Genomic DNA, 19,315 nt, shown 5'->3' with positions numbered 1-19,315 from the left:
GAGATACAGACCCTCTTATCTCCCTATAATTTACAATCTCTGGTTAAACATTACAAGTCTTCAGATGAAAACAGTAGAAGATGAAGCAGAATCTCTTTTACCACAGATTGGACTATTGTACTAAAGATTGAATCGTATCACGTGACAGACAGTGATCAGGAGCACAGGTGAGTCTCAAACCAAAAGTGTTTCAGAGACTTCTGGATTCTGTTCCTGCAGGACAAGACCGTCTGTGCTGCTGAAGTAAGCTTTAATACTGACACGATTACAGTTATTTGAGGGAATATGAACGGATTTCATATGAGTTTGTGTAATAATGATTATTAACATAAGTTATAACTTATACCCAGTGGTGTAGTCTATGTGATAAGCAGGTATACGCCTTATACCCAGTAGGAAAGGTCAAGGGTTTCCGTATACCCATTTAAAAAAGCGCGAGGATACAGAACCATCCAATAAATCACTGTAAGATTTGCGGTTTGTAGCTTTTGACATGAAACAAAGTCTCATATTTTAAATTCTGCTCATTTTACTTTACATACTGTTTTGGCTCTCTTTATGTGTCGTGACCGATTACAACAGTTGACTCCTTCCTCAGCGTTAATATCAGTTACAGCGCGAAATAAACACGAATAAACATCTCAAGGTATGTTAAAAGATACAGTACAACTTAACGAAATCTGTATCATGTCTCGTGTAATCGCTTAATCAGTGTTTCAACCGCGGAAAGACGTTAATAACAGCTTGTAAACAATGTCACATTTACCTCAGAACAAACATATTCAGTGACCATAAACTCTTTAATCTACTAGAAAAATGAACTCTAGAGAGCAGCATTTAGCTAAATATATACACCATATTACATATTAATTATCATTTTTAATGTTCTTCAATAGCCTATATAATGCATGTTTGAACAAATGTCAAGTTGACTGCCACCATTTATATTAAAAAACGAATTGGAGTAGAAATAATTTTAAAGTTAGAAGGCCTATTATAACTTTATTATAATAAACTTTTGCTTTAGTGTAATTTAAGTTTGTATACAAATCAGTTCATTTTAACCTTCAATATTAATGTAGTACCAACTGATTCCCATGTATATTTTACAGCATTAGTTGAGAGATTTTTTCTTCTTCAGAATATTCACCATGTACTGAACCTGATGTACAGTATATCCAAAATAACTGATATCCAGTCGTATTGCAAGTTAGTGAATGCATAACTATGATGACAGACTGGCAGGAAATAATGCAAAACAGAAAACAAAGTCCAAACAGGGTGATATTGTGACATGATAAGCCTCATCTTTGCATTATTGACAAGGCGGACCACACTCGGACACATTTATAACCGGCATGCAACGGTTCTGTGCAGATTTTGCTCATCTTAAACGAGTCTAAACATTCATTCAATATTATTTATAGGTCATAAAGGTTCATAAACTTGTTCTTAATGGGGATTTAATTAGGGCCAATTTTGAAAAATTGAATATTTTTAAACTTTTAAAACATATATCACATGTCCTGGAATAAACTGGGATTATGGCCTTGATTTGCCTTTGATTACCGGATGTCGGTGTAATATGTGATAGAGTGGACATTTGATGTTGTATGAGATTGTAATGACATTTTTAGTCTTAAACAGTCTTATATTTTAATCACTCTTTACAGTTTAATAAATATTTTAAAATAATTAAAGCTATTTTTACAACAAAAGCAAAAACAACAACTCTTGACCACAATTTAAAATGCATAGATGTGTAACGGATGTAGGCCGGTAAGAGCTGTGTGTGTAAACCTCACTCCCCTGAACTCAAGAGGCGCTCTAGAGACTGACACTAGAGACTGTGGTCTTCAGCCTCCTTGTTAGAGAGCCCGATGGACCCGTGTTCGAGTCTCGCTTGGAGCGGGCGGTGCGAACTGGAGGGGCTACACATGCATACAAAGACAGGAATCACACAATTTTTTTTAAAATAAATTGGATGGATTAAATTGGTCAAAAAGACATTTATAATGTTATAATAGATTTCTATTTCAAATAAATGCTGTTCTTCAAACTTTCTGTTCATCTGTGAATCCTGAGGGCACAGCAGAAATACAGCGTCTCTTTGGTTACCGCTGTACATAAATCAGCGCTGCACTTATTAATACTACTTTATACAGAGATTAGAGGAAAAGAAAATGCCTTTGAAACTTTTCTGAAGACAATCAGTTTCATGTATTGGCTTGGGAACCACTGCTAATGAAATGTAATGCCAATGTTTAAACCCAAACTACGCCCTTGTAAGCGAGGAAGACAACCAATCCTCCATAACCTCTCTTAGATCTCTGAGCAAAATAAGATCTATTTCCACCAATCATCCTGTTCAAAAGTTTACACCCCCTGACTCAAACACATGTAAACTTATGAACTGGATCTTTTGTGTAAATTCAGTTATTATTTTGTCTTTTGGTCTATATTTAAACATCTATTATGTGAAATAGCTTATAGCAGTAATAAATAAAAACAAAATGCATTTGTTATAATCCCTCCTTTGTAAATTATTAACATTTTGCAGATTCTGCAAGGCTGGCTTCAACTGTACATGTATTTAAAGTTCCTTTCGTATTACTTTTGGTACAATAAACAATCATAAGTAGTTTCTTTTTCACATTAAAAATCCTTTAAATTCATGTTATTTAAATTTAATAAAATGCCATCATGAATCAAATCAAGTCTGACCAACACTTCAATATAATGCTGCCCACCAAGTTTTTCAATATAGACATTAACGTTGAAAAACATATCCACTACAATGGACACCTTGATAAAGCAACATAAACATCCATATATTTTAACCGTACTTATGAAACTAGAGTTTGTGAACTAGTGTTGAAAATGTTAACGTTTCTCACCAAAACCAATGAAAACTTGAATGACAGTTTATGGTCACTTTGAAGACATAAAATCATATTAATAATATTAATATTTAACATGGTTGTTGCATATTTTATTTTTTTATTAACTCAACATTCATCATTAGTTCTTATTTTTCATCATCATTTATCCCTCTGAAGTATCCTGATATTAATCTCAGTGACTCATTGTCATGTCCAGGTCATGCTGAGCATCTGATGGTCTTCAGCGACACAGAGATACCAGAGCTGAGCTGTTTTCAGTGTCAGTTTATCTGCAGTAATGTCAGAGGAGCGAGGAAAGGACTCTCTCTCTAAGATGAGTCTCTCAGAGGAACAGAGGTAAGACTGCGTCTGTTTTCACACAATCATTTTAAACTCTACTGGAGTTTCAGGTTTGTCCTGATCAACAAGGAGTGTTTTCTCTCACCATTGACATGTCTAATGCTGTGCAAAACAATTCACAACTTCCTATGAATGTTTCTAGATCGTCGCAGGTTAAAAATGTCTTGAAACTGGTTTCATATTTAATTTACAGGAACATTTATCACAGTTAAACATGTTTAATTTACCATATAGTCCTGTACAAACCCTGATTAAAGTGTATTTAATCACAGTTTAAAGGTGCTCGTTTAGTGGATAGTAAATGTAAATAATGTGGAAACTTTAATTAGAACAAGTCAAATATACATGTCAAACAGGGCTTTATAGACAATGTCACAGTTAATAACTAACTAACGTACAGAGCTTCTACATGACTGTAGATGTTTTGGGACTGTGAAGAAATCATTTTAACATCACACTTGATGGCCACTGGGAATTACTAAAAATGAACAGTGAAAAACAAATAGCTTGAAACAGTGACCAGGGGCGAAATCACGTTTAGAGGGGCTTTTTTTAGACCAAGAATTTATTTTTTTAAACTGGGCTTAATTAAACATGAAACCTGAAGTATCTCCTGTAGTAAAGTGTTTTATCTTTCTGCTCTTTGTGTCATTAGTGTAAGATCAGACTCACATGTGTCCAGCTCTGTGTCTGTGAAGAGTGACCGGTCAAAAGGTGAAGGACCAAAATTCAGTGAGAGAAAACCATCAACTAACAAAAGGTATTTCATGTGTTTTGTGTTCCAGCATTGCATTAGCTAAGATAAATGTGATGGAAATGGAAGGATTAGTTCACTTTCAAATGAAAATTAGCCCAAGCTTTACTCACCCTCAAGCCATCCTAGGTGTATATGACTTTCTTCTTTCTAAAGAACACAATCAGAGAAATATTATTAAATATCCTGATGCATCAGATCTTTATAATGGCAGTAATTCGCTACCAAACGAGTATGAGCTGAAGAAAGTGTCTCCATCCATCATAAACGTACTCCACACGGCTCCAGGGGTTAATAAAGGCCTTCTGAAGTGAAGCGATGCGTTTGTGTAAAAATATAATAATATCAATTTATGATATGCAATATCTAGCTTCCGCCAGAACACCTTCCATATTCAAGGTTTCAGGAAAGTGTAAACTGGCGTCGCGTCAGTTATACTTTTTCCGTCAGTTGAATAGGGAAGGCGTAGGTCGTAGCGTAAGCTTTTTGAACTGCTAGAGTTTTACACTTTCTTCGTACGTTGAATACGGAAGGCGGTCTGCTGGAAACTAGATATTTTATTTCACAACTTTTGTTAAATATGGATTTTTTTTTTTTTTACTTATTGGTCCCGTTCACTGCCATTATAAAACTCAGATGCGTCAGGATATTCATTAATATTTCTCTGATTGTGTTTATCAGAAAGAAGAAAGTCATATACACCTAGGATGGCTTGAGGGTGAGTAAAGCTTGGGCTAATTTTCATTTGAAAGTGAACTAATCCTTTAAATAAAACAATAATTCAGAGAACACAGTGTCTGATAGTCTGCTTTCCTCTTTATTGAACTCAGTCTGGAGCATCTTTACAGTAATACAATAACAAGGAGGCATAAATTCACCATGGAAAATAGATCTTACAACCCAAACATGAATATGTCTTTCCATCCATAGATGGACAAAAGTGTGTCTATACTGCATTTAATTACTATTTGCAACATTAAACCCTTTCAAATGAGACTGAAGTATCTCCTGTAGTAAAGTGTTTTATCTTTCTGCTCTTTGTGTCATTAGTGTAAGATCAGACTCACATGTGTCCAGCTCTGTGTCTGTGAAGAGTGACCGGTCAAAAGGTGAAGGACCAAAATTCAGTGAGAGAAAACCATCAACTAACAAAAGGTATTTCTTGTATTTTGTGTTACAGCATTGCATTAGCTTAGATAAATGTGATGGAAATTAAAGGATTAGTTCACTTTCAAATGAAAATTACCTCAAGCTTTACTCACTCTCAAGCCATCCTAGGTGTATATGACTTTCTTCTTTCTGATGAACACAATCAGAGAAATATTAATAAATATCCTGACGCATCTGAGCTTTATAATGGCAGTGAACAGGATCAACGAGTTTGAGCTTAAGAAAGTGTCTCCATCCACATCCATCCTTCATAAACGTACTCCACACGGCTCCAGGGGTTAATAAAGGCCTTCTGAAGTGAAGCGATGAGTTTGTGTAAAAATATATCAATATTTATCAAGTTATGATATGCAATATCTAGCTTCCGCCAGAACACCTTCCATATTCAAGGTTTGAAGAAAGTGTAAACTGACTTTGCGTAAGTTATACTTTTTCCGTCAGTTGAATAGGGAAGGTGTAGGTCGTAGCGTAAGCTTTTTGAACTGCCAGAGTTTTACACTTTCTTCGTACGTTGAATATGGAAGGCGGTCTGCTGGAAACTAGATATTTTATTTCACAACTTTTGTTAAATATGGATTTTTTTTTTTTTTTTACTCATTGGTCCCGTTCACTGCCATTATAAAGCTTGGATGCATCAGGATATTCATTAATATTTCTCTGATTGTGTTCTTTAGAAAGAAGAAAGTCATATACACCTAGGATGGCTTGAGGGTGAGTAAAGCTTGGGCTAATTTTCATTTGAAAGTGAACTAATCCTTTAAATAAAACAATAATTCAGAGAACACAGTGTCTGATGGTCTGCTTTCCTCTTTATTGAACTCAGTCTGGAGCATCTTTACATTAATACAATAACAAGGAGGCATAAATTCACCATGGAAAATAGATCTTACAACCCAAACATGAATATGTCTTTCCATCCATAGATGGACAAAAGTGTGTCTATACTGCATTGAATTACTGTTTGCAACATTAAACCCTTTCAAATGAGACTGAAGTATTTCCTGTAGTAAAGTGTTTTATCTTTCTGCTCTTTGTGTTATTAGTGTAAGATCAGACTCACATGTGTCCAGATCTGTGTCTGTGAAGAGTGACCGGTCAAAAGGAGAAGGACCAAAATTCAGTGAGAGAAAACCATCAACTATCAGAAGGTATTTCATGTGTTTCTTATTGTTGGACACACATAGACTGTGTGAATAGACTGAATATTTTCAGCAAATATTTATTATGAAAATGTATCATTCAAATATCATTCCAATTTACAATCAGCAGTCCTATAAAAACCTAAAGGGAGCATCAGAAAAAAGATTGAAATGATTTGTTTCTTGTAATACTCATTTATTTTAGTGTGCTGACATAACTGCTGCACAACATATTAAAATCCCATTGTTGATGCAGAATTCACTATATATACTAAAATAGATCCTACACTTTAACAGCGTAAACTTTAAATAGCGCATGTTTTCTTTTTCACTGTTAAAGCCATTTTTCAAAAACACTGTTGGACATTGTTGATATTTGAAATCAGCCCAAACAAACACCCCTCTCTTCATCGCCCCGCCTCCAAAACTCACCCTCCAATCCTAACCACCCTGCTCTGAGTCGGTCTCAAACCCCAATCTCTGCTGGCAGGCGAGGCGAGAGCACTAATGACACTAAACACCTCATTCTCTAGCGGTCATCAGTGTGCAGTGGTTTACCTGCACAACTCTCACTAACTGGCCTCTGTTACACATGCAATGCGAGAGTGAATGTCTGTTTATCACAGCTGACACGCAACAAAATAATGCTTCACGAAAAATAAAGCGCAGATGATGAAAGAAAGACAAGGAAGCAAAAATGAACATACAGTACACAAGAGTAAATACAGGCAAGAGTTTGTGGATGTTGTTAATCACCAACAGCACAGCAGCTCCAGACACTCAAACCCAGTGTTACTCACATGTGAAGCGGAATCAAATCAGCCTCCGCATCTGTTTTCAGGCCTTCTCTCTTAGCTCTCTCCAGCGCTGGAAAGCTTTTCTAATATTATCACGGGTTCTTTTGAGCTCTTTTGTTTTGTGTCTCATCTCTCTCTCTCTGCAGTCTTTCTTCAAATCTCCCTCTTGCTCGTTCTCTCCCCTCGACCGTCATACGCCCCCTAATGCTGATTGGCTGCATGTTTGTTGTTTGTGTCGGCCCGAATAACTTCTAAACAGTGTTTTTGAAATAAGGCAGCTTATCCCACCTTTAAAAACAATAATAATATTTTGCCTGAAAATGCAGTATTTTATTTTATTGTCTAACAGGCTTCAATATGAGACGTTAGACTCAGACGTTCAGATTCACAGGAACCACGAGAGTTTCAAAGACAATCTCCTAGAGATCTTCCAGGTAGGAAAACACATTTTTATAAAGGTTAAAAAACTAAAACAAACAGGTTACTGAACATTTCTTGCACAAATACCAGAACATAAATTTGAAGAACCCATAAATAATAATCAAAATGTAAGAAAAATGTGTGTGTTATTTTTGTGTGCTAATTAATAATTTTGTTTTTTAACTGGTTTCTTTTACAAATATATTTAATATCTAAATAAATAAATATTTTTGACCAAATATGGATGTGGATCTGGTTAAATTGTGTTGTTCTGTATCTTTTTTTTTCTTACTTTGTTTGTAGGATCTTGAGAGCAAAATAATCACGTTTCTGAAGAATGAACTAGAAAAGTTTAAGAAAATATTACAAAAAGAGAACACACAACACTTTGTGAAGGACTTTAATGAGAATAGATGCAGTACCAAAGCAGCAGCTCTTGATCTCACACTACATTACCTGAGAGAGATGAAGCAAGATGAAGCTGCTGATGCTCTAGAAGGTCAGAGACTCATGATCATCTGTCTGATTGACACTTATAAATGTTGGAGAGAAAATTAAGACTAAAACTATCTATTTTCTGTTCCTGTGTTTAGATGAGCTGCTCTTCATTCATCAGCTAAAATGTGGCCTAAAGAAGAAGTATCAATGTGTGTTCGAAGGAATTGCGAAGCAAGGTGACTCCACACTTCTGAATAACATCTACACAGATCTCTATATCACTCAGGGTGACAGTGAACAGGTCAATACTGAACATGAGGTCAGACAGATTGAAGTTACTTCCAGGTGTCATGAATCTCAAGAGATACAGGTTAAATGCACACAATTGTTTGAAGCACCTGAACAAGACAAGGAGATCCGAACTGTACTGACAAAAGGAGTCGCTGGCATCGGAAAATCAGTCTCTGTGCAGAAGTTTGTTCTGGACTGGGCTGAAGGAAAAGAAAATCAAGATATCAGCTTCATATTTCCTCTTCCATTCAGAGAGATGAACTTAAAGGAGAAAGAAAAACTAAGTTTGATGGACCTTGTAACTCAGTTTTTCCCAGAGACAAAAGGACTGAACCTTAAAAGAAGGAATCAATTCAAAGTCCTGTTCATCCTTGATGGATTGGACGAATGTCGCCTTCCTCTGAAGTTTGATGGTAATGAGACGTGGCGTGATGTATCATCACCAGCCTCTCTGGATGTTCTCCTAACGAACCTCATGAAGGGAAATCTGCTTCCTTCTGCTCTCATCTGGATCACCACCAGACCAGCAGCTGCCAGTAAGATTCCTCCTGACTGTATCGACCGGCTGACAGAGATACGAGGATTCAATGACTCACAAAAGGAAGAGTACTTCAAAAAAAGATTCACGGATCAGAATCAGGCCAAAACAATCATTGATCATGTTAAAAAATCAAAGAGTCTCTTTATCATGTGCCACATCCCAGTCTTCTGCTGGATTTCAGCCACTGTTCTCCAGAACATTCTGGAGGAGAAAAGAAATAATGATGTGAAAAACAATCAGGCTAATGAGATCTCTAAAACACAGCAGGAATCAAATACTGAAGACACTCCCAAGACTCTGACACAAATGTACACACACTTTCTCCGCTTTCAGATCCAGCAGAGCCGCAGAAAGTATGATGGGGAATACGCACCAGATGTTTCCTGGGATAAAGACGCCATCCTTTCATTGGGGAAACTGGCACTTCATCAGCTGGAAAGAAACAACGTGATCTTCTATGACACAGACCTGGAAGCCTGTGGTATTGACGTCTATAAGGCATCAGTGTACTCAGGCATGTGTACCCAGATCTTTAAGGAGGAAACAGGGATCACTCTTGGTACCATGTACTGCTTTGTTCACTTGAGCATTCAAGAGTTTATTGCAGCTCTTTATGCACATCTGTTTCTAGACATCAACAAGACAAGTGAGTTTGTTCATGAGTCTACAGAACAGGAAAACAAAAATGAAGCCATGATTGATTTTCTCAAGACTGCAGTGGACAAGGCACTCGAGAGTGACAATGGACACCTGGACCTTTTCCTTCGCTTCCTCCTCGGTCTGTCACTCCAGTCCAATCGACGACTCTTACGAGGTCTGTTAACACAGCAAGACGACAAAGACCAGAGCAACAAGGGAATAGTTCAGTACATCAAGCAGAAATTAGAAGGTAATCTGCCTGCAGAGAGATCCATCAATCTGTTCTACTGTCTGAATGAACTGAACGACCAAACTCTGGTGAAGGAGATTCAGACCCACCTTAGCAAAGGAAGCCTCTCATCTGGTGACCTTTCACCTGCCCAGTGGTCTGCTTTGGTCTTTGTGTTGTTGACATCAGAGGAAGAGCTGGAGGAGTTTGATCTTCAGAAATTCAAGAAATCAGACGAGTGTCTCATTAGATTATTGGCAGTCATCAAAACCTCCAGAAAAGCTCTGTAAGTCAGTTAATACATTTAGTCATGTTTTTGTCTCATCCAGGTTATAACAGACTATTTAAAATACATATATTATCAGTTGTTACTCTATATCTCCCAATAAAATGTTATTTTAAAAGCTTAATTTCATAATAGTTTTAGTTTTGTATTTTTAATTTTGGGGGGCAAAACAATGTAATGCAATACATAGATCAGTGGTTCCCAACCTTTTCGAACTCGCGGCCCACACATCCAAACACGTGTTATTGTGCTGGTACATTAAGGACTGCCATGGACCGATGACTCCTAAAGTTTTCGGATATTCTTCATATTATGTGTGGTGGTCAGTTCGCAACAGTGACAAATTGTCTTTTCCAATAAGTTTAAATATATTTTTTACCTTTTTAAAGCCATATTTTCAGTTATTATTAACTTCTTGTTTATTGAACTGTTGTGTAAAATCAATATCACATTTGTAATCATGCTGATATTTGGAGAAAAAACAGCACTTTTCATGTGATGTTGGTTAACTGTATTAAATGATATAAATATAAAAGACATACGGGGCATTTTTGCCCCTTATCTTGAATTTTGGGGGCATTCTAAATGAATTTTTATAGACTAGATCACAGTGAAAATATGCACTCTAAATTCGTATGCGCACTCGTCTAACCTACTACACTACATCACGTAGTAAATACACGCACTCTATGGGTGTGTTTTTGTTTCGTTTTTCTGTAAAATATCATCGTACATAGACGATATAGGCCTATACACCCCTACGATGCAGCACTGGCCCAATCTGGCAAGTGACAGTTCTGTCAGCTGTCCCAAGGGTCGTCTCCACGCTGGCCCCGGGCCATCGAGCAGTCCTTATTGTCGAGCCCTGATATATATATGTAATCTCAAAGCAAAAAACTGCAAAAAACTGAAGTGCTGTACGGGGTATGAGTTCCGTCCCGGTGCTCTTTGGGTCCAAGGGATAGTTCAACTCGTAAAATTGAGGATGGTCCAAGGCACTTCAATCTGATAGAAAACTTTTTTAAAAAGCCTTTATTTCATCATGGCTAAATATTAAAACAGGTGACAAGTGCACAGTCTGCACACCTACGCGTTGCTGCTGATTTTGCCTTCGTCAGGGTGTGCGTAACAAACACATTCAGAGTTTGAGCAGAAATTAATTAGTCTAATGACAATCACCTGGTTGTGCTACACAGGACAAACAGAAAAGAGGAAGCTCGACGATTACATAAATTAAATCAAACAAAGTATAATTAATATAAATAAAGGAAAAAGTAAATAAACAAATGATAATAATATATTGAATGAAGTAAAGTATATAACTCAGACTCCACAACTCAATATATATAATCGATAATGTACATAGTTCAACAGTGTCACAAATATCACAAATATACACAATGTAATTTATATTTCCCAAAAAAAAAAAAAAAATTTAAACGTAAATAAAATAAAATAAATATACAAATCAAACTCGACAAAACAATAATGTATATATTTGGTGATATACATAGTATAACATTATGTTTCCAAAAAAAATAAAAAAAACCCAGAATCAACAAAATATATATTATATATATATATATATATATATATATATATATATATATATATATATATATATATAGTGTGTGAGTATTATTTATGTAAAAAATATGAAATAATGGAAAATATATTTTATATTTGTACATAAAAAAAGTTCTATCTAATTCTGTGATTGTAATTTATTTGTCTTGTAGGTTAAATAATTGTAACTTAACAGACAAAAGCTGTTCAGCTTTGGCTACAGTTCTGGGATCAGATACTAATCTGAAAGAGCTGAACATGAATAATAATAAACTGCAGGATTCAGGAGTGAAGCAGCTCTGCACTGGACTGACAAATATAAAGTGTGAATTGGAGATATTGAGGTAAGTTGTGTTACAACAGAAGATATTTTTTTAGATTTTTTTTTACTTTTAAATATATTTCAATCATGACAACTCTCGAAATAGGTTTTAGCATGTTATTGAATATGGCAATGTGGAATTTGTGTCAATGTCCAGCCTAGGCATGTGACGGTATCAAATTTTCATGTTGCGGTAATGGCTAAAGCTTTTATCATGGTATAAGGTATTATCACGATATCGAAATAAGTTGCAAAAAAAGTGTTGTCATAGTATACCAGGTTTAAGAACTCTTTTTACAAAAAGAACTCTTTAAATAACATTTAAATACAATAACGCAATACACAAAAAAATATAAAGTAAAATGTTTCAAACAGATTAAAGTGCAAAAGAATTATAAAGAACAACAGGTAACACTTTATAATAAGGTCTCATTATTTAACATTAGTTAATGCATTAACTAGGATTAAGAATGAGCAATAGCTACATTTGTTACAGAAGATATTATTTTTTTGTTAATGTTAAAAAAAAAATACAACTGGTCATTGTTAGTTTTAGCTCAGGCCCATTAAATAATAGTTACAACTTTTTTAGTAATGATAAGAGATTTCAGTGATTTTAGTTGATTTTTTTCTGGGATAAGTTACATTGGGTTCCTCAGAGTGTATTCATTTTACCCAAAGAAGGAGGACAAGGATTAAAGGTGCCCTAGAATCAAAAATTGAATTTACCTTGGCATAGTTGAATAACAAGAGTTCAGTACATGGAAAAGACATACACTGAGTTTCAAACTCCATTGCTTCCTCCATCTTTTGTCAATCTCATTTGTTTAAAAGACCTCCGGAAAACAGGCGAATCTCAACATAACACCGCCTGTTACGTAACAGTCGGGATCATTAATATGTACGCCCCCAATATTTGCATATGCGAGCCCATGTTCAACGCATTACACAAGGGCAGTCAGTATTAACGTCTGGATCTGTGCACAGCTGAATCACCAGACTAGGTAAGCAAGCAAGAACAATAGTGAAAAATGGCAGATGGAGCAATAATAACTGACATGATCCATGATAACATGATATTTTTAGTGATATTTGTAAATTGTCTTTATAAATGTTTCGTTAGCATGTTGCTAATGTACTGTTAAATGTGGTTAAAGTTACCATCGTTTATTATTGTATTCGCGGAGACAAGAGCCGTCGCTATTTTCATTTTTAAACACTTGCAGTCTGTATAATTCATAAACACAACTTCATTCTTTATAAATCTCTCCAACAGTGTGTAATGTTAGCTTTAGCCACGGAGCACAGCCTCAAACTCATTCAGAATCAAATGTAAACATCCAAATAAATACTATACTCACATGATCCAATCCGTGCATGCAGCATGCATGAAGAACATCTTGTAAAGATCCATTTGAGGGTTATATGAGCTGTGTGAACTTTGTTTATGCACTTATAGTCGAGAGCTCGGGAGGGCAGGGAGCGAGAGATTTAAAGGGGCCGCGCAGCCTGAATCGGCGCATAGTTAATGATGCCCCAAAATAGGCAGTTAAAAAAATTAATTAAAAAAAAATCTATGGGGTATTTTGAGCTGAAACTTCACAGACACATTCAGGGGACACCTTAGACTTATATTACATCTTTTGAAAACACGTTCTACAGCACCTTTAATACATCTTAAAAGTAGAACAGCAGCTTTTTGTTTACAGTTTTTGCAAAGACTTCTTAATGGTTCAGTAACTTCCAGCTGGAAAGTAGTTGCGTGTAAAATATTACAAAATCATGGAAATTTGAAAATGGACAAATCTTTTCTTTATGGACTTGTCAAAGCTGAATATCAATGGAATGCCTTATTTTATCAGGATGTTTTTAAAGTGTGAAATATGTTCAAATTACAAAGAGAAGGACATTTTAAATCTCTTCACTGGCTCCTAATATAATACTGCTAATGAATGGAGCACGCTTTTATTTAACACACAATGACTGTACAATTCCTGGACTCACTGAAACACTTGTGGATCCCAGAATATGTACAACTGTTAGGGTTCGGAAAGAAGAGGATTCAATTTGCAGGGTAATACACAGTTTATTAGGGAAACAGATCAAGGAGTAACAAAATAGCATCAAGGGCTAGACTGGATAATGTCCACAGTCAATGACGGCCTCAGGTAGCAAGACAAAGTCCATGGAACTGAAATGCCCAGCCAAGAGCAGTCTGCAGCTCAGGAGGTCAATGATGATGGCGAACGAGACGGGGAGCAATGGGCAGTGATGGCAGGTGAAGCGGGGAGAAGAGGAAGGGAGATGAGCACAATCCAGCAGCCAGGGAAACAGGGAGACTGGAGAGAAAAGAAAAAAAAGAAAAAGAAAAACTAAACTAAACTGATCTGAAGGCAAAAACCACAAGAGAAAAAAATAAAATAAAACAAAGAATAAGTAACCAGAAAAAACTGTTATGCCAAATAAAAAAAAAAATAAAAAAAAATATCAAGTTGGTTAAAACTAAAAGTCAAAATAAAGCTAGAAATCAAACAGAGCTCTATTCACAGCAAAACAACAGAAATAACTTGAAATTAGGCAACAAAAAAAAAAAAAAATCAAACTGAAGAAAATAAAGCTTGACTAGAAAACTAGGAACGGCACAAAGAAAACAAGATGTGAACAACAAGACGCATTAACACGATCTGGCACGGAACAAAAAACACGGAGGGAATATAAAGGAAAGCTAATGAGGAGTAACATGTGAGATTAATAATGAGTTAACAGGGTAACAAGAGGGTGGGGCAACAAGAGACAGTTGAACACATGGCGCAAACAACATAACACATGCTGAAACACAAACACCACACGCGTGACCGGACAAACAAGACAGCCGTGTGTTCCGGACGAACAGCGGTACAAACACAAACACAAGGTAGATCAAACCGCCGTCCTGACAACAACGGGGAGTTTAGTTAATTTGACAGGACCAGACTTTGAGAATACGGAAAGAGTTGCTTTGAGTTTGACTCTAAAGATCAAGTCAAGACAATTTGTTTTTTATTTGCTAGAAAAAAATGGAAAAAAAGACTCACTTCTGATGAACTGAAACTTTTATCTTATACTGTGAATGCAAAAATGTTCCTAATGAAAAAGATGTTTTATCTGATTCTTTTAATTGTACCCGTGTCAGATGATGTTTTCGGTATTGTAACGAGTCGTCACACGAAGTGGGATCCATATGCAGGCTTTATTAACAGATCTCGTAGTCAAACAGGCAGTGGTCAAACTGTTACGTATACAGAAGGGGACAGCGACACAGGAATGCAGGTATTAAAGTTTATTGAGCGACCAGAATCAAACAGAGTGCAGGTGAGTGAAGACAGGTTACGTTGACTGGAGTGGCTGATAAACTGATACTTGTCTTGGTGTTGCAGGATGGGCAGACGGATGGCAGACTTGAAGCTTGAGCAGACACAGATGAACTTCACAGGAGACGAGACAACGAGGAGTCGAGGGAACACAGGAGACAGGTAAGTATCGTCAGAGGAGTCCTTAATGTAAGCAGACTGGTGAGTACCAAGTGCAAACGAGACCGGACAGTGACTGAGTGAGAGCGTGGGCCTTTTGTGCTGCTGGTGATGAGGGTGCTGATGAGCTGCAGGTGAAAGTGATTAGTACTCTGGTGATGACATGCGCTGTGTCTGTGAGAGTGTAGAGCCTGGCGTGTCTGTGACATTACCCCCCCCTCCACGGCCCGCTCCTGAGGGCCGCGGACCCCGACGTCGTGGTGGTCGGCCTCTGCCACGGGGTGCTGGTCTCTCTGGATGAGTAGCATGGAAGGAGTCAAGTAGGTTGGGGTCGAGTATGTCATTCCTGGGGACCCATGAGCGCTCCTCGGGGCCGTAACCTTCCCAGTCCACCAGATACTCGAGAAGACCACCACGACGCCGGGAGTCCAGGATCTCTTTCACCAGATAAGCAGCTCCATCATCCACGATGATAGGAAGGGGGGGTTCCTCGGCTGCACCAGGCTCTGTGGAAACAGAAACAGAGGGGTAGTGAGGCTTCAACAAGGAGACGTGGAATGTGGGGTGAATTTTGTATTCCGGTGGGAGCTGGAGTTGGTAGGTGACCGGGTTGATCTGCCGCAGGATGGTGAACGGGCCAATGAATCTGGGACTCAGTTTCCTACAGGGCAGGCGCATTCTGATGTCCCTAGTGAACCTTTTGTCCCGGCTGGTAATTGGGAGCGTTGGATCGCCGAAGGTTGGCTGTCATCCTGCGCCTGCGTAGGGCTCGTTGGAGCTGGTGGTGTGCGGAGTCCCAGACCCTCTCGCTCTCTCGGAACCAGTAGTCGACCGCAGGTATGTCCGAAGGCTCTCCTGACCAGGGGAACAGTGGGGGTTGGTAGCCAAGTACGCATTGAAACGGGGTGAGTCCGGTGGTAGGCTGTCGCAGGGAGTTTTGGGCGTACTCGGCCCAACCCGGGAACTGGTTCCAAGAGTTCTGGTGGTCGTGGCAGAAGATACGGAGGAAGCGGCCGATCTCTTGAACCTTCCGCTCCATCTGCCCGTTCGTCTGGGGGTGGTAACCGGAGGAGAGGCTGACGGTCACACCTAGGAGGGTGAAGAAGGCCTTCCAGTCCCTGGAGATAAACTGGGGCCCTCTATCTGACACGATGTCCTCTGGAATTCCATAGTATCTAAAGACATTGTTGAACATTAGCTCAGCAGTCTCCATGGCCGTGGGTAGTCCCCTTAAGGGAATCAGGCGACATGATTTGGAGAATCTGTCAACGATGACTAGGATGGGTACAGTTATCCGAAACTGGGAGGTCGGTGATAAAATCCACTCCTAGGTGTGACCAAGGGCGGTTGGGAACGGGCAGAGGTTGGAGTTTGCCGGAGGGAAGGTGCCGAGGACTCTTTGAGATGGCGCATTCCTTGCATCCCTGCACGTACCTTCTGACGTCTGATGCCATGTTCGGCCACCAGAAGCGCTCTTTCAGCAGCGAGAGGGTTTCATTGACCCCCGGGTGGCCAGTGCCCAGTGACGTGTGATTTGCGTGGATGAGGGGAGTGCGCCGTGTCCGAGTGATGTAGAGCAAACCGGGGGGCAACCCGGCGGAGCGTTGGTGGAGGCATTGGACTCGGGAAGCGTTTCCTCAGACCAGACGATGGGACTTACGAAAAGCTTCTCAGGTAGGATAGGTTCAGGAGTGTCTGAGGGTTCATCGGGACCATGGAGGCAGGAGAGGGCGTCTGCTTTCACGTTCTTAGAGCCTGGACGGTAGGAGATAGAGAAGTGGAAACGAGTGAAAAACAGAGCCCAACGTGCTTGGCGGGGGTTAAGTCTCTTTGCTTCACGGAGATACTCCAGGTTTTTATGGTCAGTTAGCACAGTGAACGGATGTTTAGCACCTTCGAGCCAATGCCTCCACTCTTCCAGGGCAAGCTTGATGGCGAGAAGCTCCCTGTTACCGATGTCATAGTTTGTCTCCGCCGGGTTGAGTTTGCGGGAGAAGAAGGCACATGGGTGGAGTCTACTTGGATTCCCCTGCTGCTGTGACAACACCGCTCCCACTCCGGTGGTCGAGGCGTCGACCTCCACGATGAAGGGTTTCTCGGGGTCCGGGTGTACCAGGAGGGGAGCGGTGATGAAGGCTTTCTTGAGGGTTTCGAAGGCTTGAGTGGCTGCGGGGGTCCAGGACAGAGACTTGGGCTTACTGCGCAGGAGGTTGGTGAGTGGAATAGTAATGGTGCTGTAACCTTGAATGAATCGACGGTAGAAATTGGCAAAGCCCAGGAATCTTTGGAGTTCTTTTATGGTGGTGGGAATGGGCCAGTCCTTGATAGCAGAAACCTTCCTCTCGTCCATCCGCATGCCACTGCGGTCGATGTTGTAACCAAGGAACTGCACTGAGGGTTGGTGGAAGGTACATTTCTCTGCTTTGAGGTACAGGTGGAACTCCCTCAGGCGTTGCAGGACCTCCGCAACGTGGTGGCGTCGGTCGGCCATGCTCCGGGAGTAAATCAGAATGTTGTCGATGTAGACCAGGACTGACTTGTGGAGGAACTCCCGGAGCACCTCATGGATGAAATACTGGAATACGGAGGGGGCGTTGACCAATCCATACGGCATAACCAAGTATTCATAGTGGCCAGTAGGGGTCACAAATGCGGTCTTCCACTCGTCCCCCTCACGTATCCGGATGAGGTTGTATGCACTGCGGAGGTCCAACTTGGTGAACACAGTGGCACCCCGGAGGTGTTCGAGAGCGGATGGGACGAGAGGAAGAGGATAGCGGAATTTAACGGTTATCTTGTTGTGGGCTCTGTAATCTATGCAGGGCCGCAAGCCTCCGTCCTTCTTGGCCACAAAGAAAAAGCTTGAAGCAGCAGGGGAAGTAGACGGACGGATGTAGCCTTGTGACAGAGCTTCTTGGATGTATTCCTCCATGGCCTTCTCCTCCGGGATGGAAAGTGAATAGATCTTCCCTTTGGGCACTGGCTCACCCGGCAGCAGATCGATGGCACAGTCCCATGGCCGGTGTGGAGGCAGCGTGGAGGCTTTCTTGGGGCAGAAGACATCACTGAAGTGGGAGTAACATTGGGGAATTTCCACGGATCGATTTTCAAGGGGGCTTTCGATGGACGTGGCACAGACTGGTAGATTCTCCGTGTGAGGAGGGCTTGGAACGGGAAACTTGGGAAAGCAGTCCAGGAAACACTTGTCACCCCACTTCAGGATCTCCCCAGTTCTCCAGGAGATGACAGGATTGTGCTGCTCCAACCATGGGCGCCCTAGAATCACGTCAGAGGTGGATTCCTCCAGAACCAGCAGATGGAGTTGTTCAACGTGTAGGACGCTGACTTGAATTTGGATGGGTCCAGCACAGAGACGAACTTGTCTTCGGCTAAGGGGTTTTCCAGTCACCGAGTGGATCTCGTAAGTCGTCGGCGTGGCTGTTGTCTTGAGGCGTAACTGGCGGCAGAGGGCGCCGGAGATGAAGTTGCCGGCTGACCCAGAATCGAGGAGGGCACTAACTGGAAGAGACAAACCGGCACCAGTAAGGTTTACTACAGTGGTGAGTGGTTTCATCTTATTGAGAGAGGGAACGATGACACTCACCATAGGACGAGCTGGGCGAGTGGGGCATTCGGAGATGTAATGCCCAGATAATCCGCAATAGAGGCATAGATTCTGGGTCAGCCGCCTCTGCCGCTCAGCCGAAGACAGACGAGTATTCTCCACTTGCATGGGTTCGTTGGCTGGTTCTGGAGGGCTGACGGATTCTGGTCGGCGGAGTGATGATGGAAACAACGGCTGGCCCTGGTGTTCTTCAAGACACGACTGCATACGAGTGGCGAAGCGGATGGAGAGTTGGATAAACCGTTCGAGCCCGATGGAATCCTCGTATGCAGCGAGATGCAACCGCAAGCGTGGATCCAGCCCTTGACGATAGGTTGAAATGAGGGCTTGCTCATTCCAGCCACTTG

The 19,315-nt window shown here is 40.1% G+C and overlaps 3 protein-coding genes across 6 annotated transcripts in view; 2 read left to right on the top strand and 1 right to left on the bottom strand.

The window, feature by feature from the left end:
* LOC127494405 (transmembrane O-methyltransferase homolog) overlaps window positions 1-19,315 on the bottom strand; it is a 76,852-nt gene that overhangs the window by 5,446 nt on the left and 52,091 nt on the right. The gene's annotated exons all lie outside the window — the stretch shown is intronic.
* LOC127494395 (uncharacterized) overlaps window positions 1-19,315 on the top strand; it is a 492,193-nt gene that overhangs the window by 434,833 nt on the left and 38,045 nt on the right. The gene's annotated exons all lie outside the window — the stretch shown is intronic.
* Window positions 27-11,860, top strand: LOC127494396 (NLR family CARD domain-containing protein 3-like). Of its 2 annotated transcripts, XM_051860280.1 has the most exons (9): window positions 27-243; window positions 3,100-3,239; window positions 3,898-4,002; window positions 5,047-5,151; window positions 6,210-6,314; window positions 7,452-7,536; window positions 7,826-8,021; window positions 8,116-9,946; window positions 11,686-11,860. In XM_051860280.1, the coding sequence occupies exons 2-9, from the start codon at window positions 3,181-3,183 to the stop codon at window positions 11,858-11,860; spliced, it is 2,661 nt and encodes an 886-aa protein (XP_051716240.1). In that variant the 5' UTR covers window positions 27-243; window positions 3,100-3,180. The 2 variants fall into 2 exon arrangements, with proteins under 2 accessions (XP_051716240.1, XP_051716241.1); XM_051860281.1 differs by lacking the exon at window positions 11,686-11,860 and having other exon boundaries at window positions 8,116-9,950.

The sequence above is a fragment of the Ctenopharyngodon idella genome, chromosome 14, assembly GCF_019924925.1.
Source record: "Ctenopharyngodon idella isolate HZGC_01 chromosome 14, HZGC01, whole genome shotgun sequence".
In the NCBI taxonomy this organism is placed as follows: Eukaryota; Metazoa; Chordata; class Actinopteri; order Cypriniformes; family Xenocyprididae; genus Ctenopharyngodon; species Ctenopharyngodon idella.
This window is presented reverse-complemented; position numbering and strand designations above follow the sequence as displayed.